Genomic DNA, 10,387 nt, shown 5'->3' on the forward strand with positions numbered 1-10,387 from the left:
TGTTTAGTCCCTCATTCCCTGCCAGGATTTCAAATGATGCAGAAAGAGAAGAACTGTTAAACTGCTGGATTTCAGCATTGAAAATTACATTTATTCATACTGTGTAACTGTGATGGGTATATTAGGGGTTTCCAGTGGCGGAACTACCGGGGGAGCAGGGGGTGCGAGCGAGCCAGGGCCCGCACCCCCTCAGGGCCCCCCCAGGCAGCCCGTGCGCCACTGAAAATGCGCTGTACGGAGGGGGGCGGGCCCGGCTGCACGTCACGCACCAGGGCCCGCCCCCTCAAGTTACGCTACTGGGGGTTTCTGTGTTATGTGGGCCTCTTTATCAAATTTCGGTTTGGAAGCCGGAGTTCCCCTTTAAAATTAACTTTTAGTATGATGTAGAGAGTGATATGTTGAGACAATTTGCAATCTGTCTTCATTTATTATTTTTTGTAGTTGTTTTAGTTATTTTGCTTTTTATTCAGCAGCTCTCCGGTTTGCAATTTCTGCATTTGGTTGTTAGGGTCCAAATTCCCCTAGCAACCATGCACTGATTTTAATAAAGACTGGAATATGAGGTGGGGCCTGAATAGAAAGATGAGTAATAAAAAGTAGCGACAACATATGTAGCCTTACAGATAATTGTTTTTTTTAGATTGGAAATAAAAAAGTAATTAAATAATTAAAGAAATAAACTGTAAAATGAAGACCAACTGAAAAGATGCTTACAACTAATCATTCTATAACACAGTAAAAGTTTACTTAAAGGTGCTCTGCCGTGTGTCCGGGTAGTGAGTGGCTCCAGTTTGTGGCAGAACGTGAACTGATGAGACAGGCTGATGCAGAGAGTGGTCGAGTGACGTCATACTGCTCGCGCTGACCCACTTTCTCAATAGGCTCCTCAGTCATTCCGACCTGCCAGTAACGTCACTCGTGTGGGCGTGGCGCGCGCAGGTGCTCAGAGTTTCAGCGATACCCCGGGAGTTGCGGGACAAAGGCAGAGAGCGGAACTGAGCGGTTGCAGCAGAAGGAGCAGAAGGAGTAGAACTAGGAGCGCTGTGCTTGTGTGAATTCATTTCCAGGCACCGTCCAGCCGACCCCCGGCACCAGAAGACTTAATTCCCGAATCCAAGAAGCCCGGGCTCCAAAGGGAAAGGACATGGGTGGCTGGAGGCTGCTGATACTCGGCGCTGTGTTGTTCTTCCCCATCATAGCAGGTAACACTTCTCTACTTTACTGTGTAACCCTCTCCCCCTCCTGCTGTTACTATATGATGCTGAACTACAACTCCCAGTGAGCCTGTGCTGTTTGTGATCCAGTGAGTGCAAGCTCACCTGTCTTTCTCCAAGTCCTTTAGCCCGAGATCACATTCTCTGTGTGTCCCATCGCCTGGGCTTTGTCTCTGCTGCCAGGAGTTAGTAGAGTGGGCACAGAGCAATGTCTGATTCTCTGCTTTGTGTTACTGTACTGATTGTACAACAGACACATAGTAGCCAAGGCTGAAAAAATATCATATCCACTCCTAATCACTTATGACCAGAATCAGCTTCAGAATGGGCAAAAGTGACCCCTTTATTTATATATAGAGAGTTCTGAGTGATCATTGACCCCTATGTTATTGCAGCAGCCAAAGAGTTGTGTTTAAAGTGGCCATAGATCCAATATATGCAGCGGCGTAACAAGATATCACTTGGTCCCACAGAAAATAATTTTTTAGGCCCCCAAAATGTCTAAAGGTACCAATATATATTGAAATTGTATATGAATTAGGGCCTCGTTTGGCCCCTATACCTCTCTTGCCCCCTGCAGCCAAAACATAATTTTTTAACTGGTTTGCAAATGTGATTGCTGTTGAAAGCAGTAATTTGCCTGTTTTTTTTTTTTGTTCTCTGCACTGCTGGTTATGATTGTTGGCACAATGTAGCAGTCAGAACCAGCAGAGTAGAAAAGGACAGATAATGGTTTTAATTGAATTTGATTTATTGAATTTACATCTCCATTTTAAAAGCTGCTATTACCCTGTGCTTCTTGCCAACAAATATTAAGGTCCCCATAGACGCAAAGATATCGGGCTGATCCGATCGTTGGCCCTAGGGCCCAACGATCGGATCCTAACGGTGGCTTTACGGGCAGTCGGATCGCGGGACTGCATCAATGAACAGATGCGGTCGTGATCCGACAGGATTTTTAGTCCCATCCGATCGAGATCTGGCCGACATTCGCCAGATCTCGATCAGGGAAGCCCGTCGGGGGAGCCCCATACACGGGCCAATAAGCTGCTGGCTCGGTCTGTTGGCAGCTTTTATTGGCCCGTGTATGGCCACCTTTACTCCTGCCCAGCGTGTACCTGATCCAGGGGAAGTAGTAAAATGAATCTGACACTGTATTCAGTTTGCTTTAGAAGTGGAAACGTTGTAGGTAACCGTGACACCTTGTACTTGGGTTCCTACTTTCATGATCTCCCATGCAGGAGTGAGCAGATGCCAGTGCAGCTCCCTGACGCTCAGCGTCTAACAATGAAATGCTCTGTCCCCCCCCCCCCCCGTGACTTCAGTCATCTGTCTGTCTGTGTGTCTGGCTTATCAGTGCCGTGTGCCAGGCTGTCTGGAATGTGAGAGGGCACATTGTGTTTGGGGAGGTGTACGTGGCTACTTTTGTGGAGGAGAGACTTGTGTTGCCCTTTTAAGTGGACTGGTGGAATTTTGTACACTGTGAGGTGTGTATAAATACATATGCTGTATATATGGGAGCTGATTTACCATGTATGTATTGGTATTTTCCCTGCCAAAAGTTGTGGACGGTTTATGTTGTGCAGAGAGCTGTGCCCATCAGCCTTTGTCTGCCCAAGATTGTTCCCCCCCAAAGTGATCAGTGAATATAACATTCCCCTTTGTTTGCCATCGTGTAACTTGCACGCTAACTTTCCTAAATTTGACTCTGTATTCCCAAACCCTAGGGCTAAACCACATGATCTCTCATCAAAGATGTTCTATGTTTAAGATTCTGGGCAAAGTTATGAAATGCCCTTAGATTAAATGGCTACACAGCAGCTTGTTTATATAAACTACAGTAGTCTTTCTGGAGCAAACTATGCATGCACCGAATCCACTATTTTGGATTGCATATGCAAATTAGGATTTGGATTCGATTCGGCCGAATCCTGCTGAAAAAGGCTGAATCCTGGCCGAATCCCGAACCGAATCCTGGATACACACACATACAGTTGGTCTTTAACCTAAAAGGAACTGGGAGACAAGAGTATAAATCTGTATAACCGTGCAATAAAATTGTTCAGATTACAGAGTATATTTCCATGGAAAAAGGACTTGGGGTGAAAGACATCATATAGTTCTGAAGTTTTCATGCCAGAAGGGTGTTTTGAGGCACAATCATTGGGTTCTGAGGGAATCGGGTTTAGGGTGTTTCACTCTGGAAGAGATGGTGACAGTGTGGAGCAGTGGATAGAATGGTCTTGCACAGCCCAGTGTTCTATATAAAAGCTGAATCGTAACAGAAATAATAGTTTGTTTATTTGACAGCAATTGCTGTTTGTATAATGCACCTGTGCCTCAGTGCTCCCTTCATGCGTGACGGCCACAGTATAATCTTGGCTACACACGGGCTTCGGAAACAGTTGAACAAAGTTTATATTTATTGTAGCTTTTCCTCTTCCCATTACCAGTGAATTTCTTTAGAGTGTGTACACATGTGCCAACTTTTGCCCTATATAAATTATAGGCATGTTCAGGGAGGCTCCGGTTGATGCAGTTGGAGGATTTAAAGGAGAATTCAACTCTGGATTAAAAATCCCCTCCCCCCACCCCCACATGGACCCCCATCCCTCCTCCCCCTAGGCTAACTTCCCCCAAAAGGAAATGCCCCATACAGCGGAGTTCCACGTATCCATCTTCCGGGTCCTCGGTAAACTGACTGGGAGATCGGCAATCCCCATCAATTTCGGTGCATGCGCAGTTGTCCAAAACTGGCAAATTGCTCCAACTGTGCATGCACCGAAATACCGATCTCCTAGTCATCTTACTGAGGAGACGGAAGATGGATGCATGGAACTCAGCTGGAAGAATCTGCGCCGAGTGGTAAGTATAAAGTATTGGGCATTTCCCCAGGGGGGGCAGTTAGCCTGGGGGGAGGAAGGAGGGGTTTACCTGGGTGGGGGGTATGGGTTTTTTAAATCCAGGGTTGAATTCTCCTTTAAGTGCCTCCGTTGTCCAGCAGTGTCCACCTAAGTCTCCACATGGGTCAAGTGACACTCACTAGAGAACTCTACTCATTGTCGACCCTTAGAGAGCACCTGGCACTGATGGAGCTAGCCCCCTATTACATGGCTCCAGCCTCCTACAGGACAAATGACTTCATATCACCACTAGTAAAAACAAAACTAATAAAAACATTTTTGTGTGTGTACATACACACCATCAGTGACGTTTATTAATCTGGTTTCAGTCTGATGTTTATGTTAGCAATAGTACTAGTGAGCCAACAGACGCCAGTTTTTGTATGACTAGGAGTGTGTACAAAAAATAAAATTCCTTATTGCGAAATGCCAACATGGGAGGGGGTAGAGGGATTACCTGTCACTTTATATGTTCCTGGTCTCTCCCTGAGGCAATCTAGAATAAATTTGTTTGTTTTTGCCTTTCATGGCACCAGTACAGGAATCCAGAGATTCCAGTTCCTTCACCTTTTTTTCTTGCCAAGCTATTTTTTTCGGCTGTATTTTGTGTAAGCTGAAAAACCTTTGTTTCTTAAAGCTCCTCCGGTTATGGCCTTGGGGCTGTGGTTGTTCTGTGCCTCGCAGGCTTTGCCAGTGGATGTCGGAGAATTCTGGGAATTGAGGCAGATGACAGACACATGCTGAAGTATAGTTACTTGCATTGGGCTTAAATTACACAGGCATACTTATCCTTTACTAGCAGCATATACTGTGCATTGTGTTATTATTCCCATTGCTCTATTCAAGTTTTCTCCTTCTTGTCATGTTAGTTGGATGTGTCAGTTGTACAAAAAATATTTTATTACTTACCTGAATTACATAGAAAAACTTAACTAAGGTAAATAAAAGAATTGACATTTTAAACCTGATACATATGTTTGGGCCTCTAATGTGACCAAAAATAACACAACACTATTAGCTTGTGTAAGTATGAAATGATAGTATACCTTTGCTTTAAAGCAGAATGTAAGGTTGAGTTACTCCGAGGGGTACCCCAAGTGATTTTACTTTTCATTCTCCTTTATTTGTATTTTGCTGCTTGCTTTATTTTAATAATGTGGGTTGAGCCCAGTTTCAAATGGAAACGAGTCCATTTATATGATTTACCCTTGTTTTGAAATTCCAGTTACTGACCCCTCACTTTTCATGTCCCAACACAAAGACATATCAATAAAATCAGCTAGGTTGTGGAGATTAGGGATGGGCGAATTTGAACCGTTTCGTGTCGCCAAAAATTTGCCGCCGGTGACATGTTGCCGATGCCCATTAAAGTCTATGGGAGTCAAAAAATTTGTTTTCTTTTGCACGCCACTATACAAGTCTATGGGCGTCATTTCTGCGGCGAAACGAGGCGAGAAAATTCGCCCATCCCTAGTGGAGCTGTAATATACACCAGAAATCAGTACGTTTAGTGTATTTAGATACGTGTTGTAACAATACACGAGTGAGTAAGTAAGTATGTGAGTTTATCAGTGGGCCTTATGTAAACCATTGCTTGATAAACCTGCAGCCCAGAAATCACAGAAGTGTGCAAGGGATAATGGCAATACTGCTTTCAGTACAGCACTTATATTTACAAATATAACTGCAGGGATTGTTGAAAAATGGTTTTATGTGTCCTCAAACGTTGTTTCTCATTCTAAATAAAGTTCTATTTTAGATCTTACAAACTCTGTATCAGTTGTCTATTTTAAGGCGGCCACACATGGACAGATCCGCTCGTTTGTACAGGCTGCTTAATGAGGGTATCTTGCACAGATATGACCACCTTGAGTTGGCAAAATTGGGCTGATCCGATGGTGGGCCCTAGGGAGAGTAGGGAATGCACAAGGTCAGGAATCCAGGAGGTAGGATCGAGGACAGCATCAACGAGCCAGTCCGGTAGTCATTCCAAAGGGAATTTTAAGCCTGCCCGATTTTCGGCCAGATATCGATTGTCGAAGCCTGTCAGAGGGCCATATGCTGGGCAATCACCTGCCAGATTTGTCTGTTGGCAGCTTTTCTTGGTCCCTGTATGGCCAGTTTATGTTCTGTCGGATGTGACCCGTCCTCCCTGATTCGAGGTGGCTGGGGGCATGTATAGTAGGTGGAACCAGGATTGGACTCGCACTACAAAACCTCCTCTGGGGCCCTGGCGCACAAACAACCCCGCACTCGTACCAGCCCCTCGGTGCACTCACTCTTACCCGCCCCAGTGTGCACTCGTAAACTTTGCAAAGTGCGACCAGGGTAGGAGGAGTCATTTTGGGGCAGCAAGGACAGGGAGCGGGTCTGGGCCGGTGGGGCCCATCTGTTTTTTTTCCCAGTGTCCCACAGCCCAGTCCAACCCTGGGTGGTACTGTCTATTTCATATAAACTATACAGAACCAGTAACAGCCCAATATGAAGGGTTTTCTATTAATTTAAATGTAATTTACAGTTACCCTACACTGATAAACGTTGTGGTTGGAAACACTACTGAAAGGGACAGCTATTCCATTTGCATTTGGGCTACAGGGCACGCATTGACCCACCAAATAACAATTTCTAATGGAAGAGAATGGTTGTAGCTGCATAGCAAGTTAAACAGAGGTAAAAAAAAATGTGGTTTTACTATATAAAGCAGACTTGCATCTAGTCCCCAAAGCACATAATTCATTCACAAAAATGGGTGTTGCTGCATGTGCCAAGTATATCAATTTAAGCCTACTTTATATGTATAAAAGTAGGCAGGGGAGGTAAACACATAGTAGTAAATATTTATGTACTTGTAGGAACTTGAAAGATCCATTCATATTGTTTGAAGCATAATTTTAATCATTTGTTATTTTCTTTCGTACAGGACAGAACCTTTCTACTCCAATCAAAAAAGGAAGAGTTTTCATAGCCCATAAAGTGGAGATAGGCAATGGTACTGGGAAATACATCTACACTGTTGCTCCCTTTGTTTCACAAGTGCTCTCGGATCCACTGACCACAGCGTTCTTGCCTGCAGTCTACATTATAGTGTTCATCATTGGCTTACCTAGCAACGCCATTGCATTGTGGGTCTTTTTTTTCCGGACAAAGAAGAAACACCCTGCCATGATTTATATGGCCAACTTGGCACTGGCAGATTTAATGTTTGTCATATGGCTCCCTTTTAAAATTGCATATCATCTGAATGGAAACAACTGGACTTATGGAGAACCTTTATGCAAAGTTTTGATTGGGTTCTTCTATGGGAACATGTATTGCTCCATTCTTTTCATGACATGTCTTAGTGTCCAGAGGTACTGGGTCATCGTGAACCCCATGTCCCACACAAGAAAGAATACCAAACGTGCTTTCATTGTTTCAATTGCTATATGGGTGGTCATTATGCTGGGCACCATTCCATTGTACCTGATTAACCAAACCCTGGATCTGTCTGACCTTGGTATCACAACCTGCCATGACGTCTTGCCGCTGGATTCTGCAACCTTTGACCTGTTCAACTACTTCTTGGCTCTTGCCATTGGAGTGTTCTTTCTTCCAGCCATTCTTACTGCCGTGGTTTATACGCTCATGATCAAAACTCTGACAGCATCTATCACAGATGAAAGCATTGGGAAGAAAAGAAAGCGAGCAATAAGGCTGATCATTATTGTACTGGTCATGTATCTTGTCTGCTTCCTCCCCAGTAACCTTCTGCTAGTGATCCATTATGGGTCATTAAAGAACAACTACTCTGACAGCGTGTATACCTTCTATATTACGGCACTTTGTCTCTCTTCTTTGAACAGCTTTATTGACCCTTTTGTCTACTATTTTGTATCCAAAGATTTCAGGGACCATGTTAAAAACATGTTCCTTTGCAGAAGTGTGCGGACTGTAGAGAGAATGCGGATCTCATTTAGCTCAATGAAGTACTCTCGAAAAACCAACTCCTACACAACAAAGTCAACAGACACCAAAACAAGCAGCTGTTAGGTTTACTTTTGCTTACTGAGGATGTGTAAATTGTGTTTCTGAGCTCATTTCTACCTTAAAATGCTAGAGGCACAGATATTTTGGTCTTGGAATAAATTGGGAATATTTGGAAAATTCTCAGCAGCCGAGACTTCAGTTTTATGAACCTTTGAAAGAAAGGACAGAAGTTGTTTAATGATAGTTACATTAAACCAGCAACAGAGACATAAAAAGCAGTGGCGTGCAAGAGAAAAAAACAAAGAAAGAGCTTTTTGTGCAGCCCTCTTACGCTTAGTTAAAGGGCCTTTAACATTGTGTTATTTAGCTTCACTTGCTTCAGCTGGCATCATGTGCTTTAGTTGCACCAACAGGTATGAATAAAATGGAGCTGCAACACTTTCTAGCATAGACCTTTAGATGATCTGCAACCTCTCTGTGGAGAAACAAGAGAAGCCTCTCTATTTCCTGGTCATGCTCACTTAAAGCAAGATGTAGCTGTTATGTTTTATGTAATCGATAAATTGGGCACTTCAGATTTTGCAGCTCCCAGCATCCTTCCTGCAGTTGGACTGGTCAATAAATACATCTGAAATGAAAAGCCTGCCTGTCTCTAATGCAGGAAGTCGAAGGCGTTTGGGAGCAACACTAGCATGAAAAATGTTCCTAATGTGCCAAATAAGGGCTGTGATTGGTCATTTGGTAGCCCCTACGTGGATTGTCAACCTACATTGAGGCTCTGTTTGACAGTACACCTGTTTTTTATGCAGCCAATACTTGCCTCCAAGCCTGGAATTGAGAGCAACATCCAAGGGGTTGGAGAGCAACATGTTGCTTACGAGCTACTAGTTGGGGATCACTGCTCTACCAATCATGTTTTATTAGTTCCAGTTACACGTGGGCACCTTCACTGTTGTTATAAAAATCAGCAGCCTGCTATGTCGATTGAACTGTAGTCCGAAAAAGGATTTGACTTGAGTGACTGTCATTCATGGGAAGCCCCATGCTAGGGTGAAAAATCTGTCCCTGATGTTCATAATACTGTGATTTACTGTATTTTTATTTTACTGTATTTTTTACTGCTTAAGATGTGAACTACATTTTTATATATTGATAAGTGGCAACATTTCATTGTTTATATTAAGCATGCCATAAGCAAGCTATTGTTTCTTATTAGTATATTGTGCCTGAAAACCATCTCATTTATTTGCCGTTTTTAAAGTGTAGAAGAGCAAAATATTTGCAGCTGTGGAGAACCTTTCTTTTGGACCAGAGAATGAATATACATGCTATATACCTATGCACATATGAGATACTGTTGGATATCTGCTGTACTGCCTTTATTTAATCCTGCACCTTTGACACATTGTCATTTTGGCAGTCCAAGGATAGTGATACTGGTACATACTGTATATTATATGAGCACTTTGGCAAAAGAGAAATTAGTGCATTTATTTTATTCGGCTAATGAAAATTGCACTTTAAATGATTGTCACAATTTAACTGTTTATCACATGGGTTTTGACGTTGCTAGACTATAGTACAACAATTTTTATTGGTATTGCATTTTGAATTTGTTTAAGAAATAAATACATTTTACTACTAGTAAAAGTCTGCCTTTTATTTACTGAACTCATTTTGAAAGTGGTGGGGTATTCTCTTTATAGGAAAAGTATACTCCTGAAAACTATGAAAACTATACCCCCCACCCTGTAGGTCTGGATAAAACTATATTGCACAAAACAGCTAGTTCATGTAAATAAACCATTGTCATAATAATATACTTATTTTAGTAACATTTGCCATTTGGTAATCCCAAATAGAAAATTGCCATTTTAAGAGATAAGGGCCACCCCCTGGGATCCTACAGTTCACAGTGCACAAATCATACATGTTAGGTCACATGAGCCAATTAACAGACAGAGTTGTGTCTTTTGCTTCCACACGTCTTCCTGTTACAGTTAGAGCTGCAGTATTTCTGGTCAGGTGATCTCTGAGGCAGCACAGAGGCCATCACAAAATGGTGGTTCAAGGAAAGTGATGTAAAAGGGCAATATTTACTTAAATATATACTCTATATATATACAGTTTGGTAAGATCCTTTAATATGCCAACTAAAGGAGAACGAAAGTTAACTTCTTTTCTGCTGATTCACTGCACATGCTCTGTGCTGCTGTCACTTACTGAGCTTAGGGACCCACTCACAATATACAGTACACATAGAATAGAAATGTCACAATATAAGGCTGATGAGTAATTAACCAA

At 42.7% G+C, this 10,387-nt stretch overlaps 1 protein-coding gene across 1 annotated transcript; it reads left to right on the plus strand.

Annotated features, from left to right (window-relative positions):
* Positions 1 to 949: 949 nt before the first annotated feature.
* On the plus strand, positions 950 to 9,727 carry f2rl1.S (coagulation factor 2 (thrombin) receptor-like 1 S homeolog; the record flags this gene model as incomplete). The annotated part of the gene is given in 2 exon segments (NM_001095490.1): positions 950 to 1,202; positions 7,038 to 9,727. Coding segments are annotated over 2 exon segments (1,167 nt in total). The 3' UTR covers positions 8,147 to 9,727.
* Positions 9,728 to 10,387: the final 660 nt, after the last annotated feature.

This window comes from Xenopus laevis, chromosome 1S (assembly GCF_017654675.1).
Source record: "Xenopus laevis strain J_2021 chromosome 1S, Xenopus_laevis_v10.1, whole genome shotgun sequence".
Taxonomy (NCBI): domain Eukaryota; kingdom Metazoa; phylum Chordata; class Amphibia; order Anura; family Pipidae; genus Xenopus; species Xenopus laevis.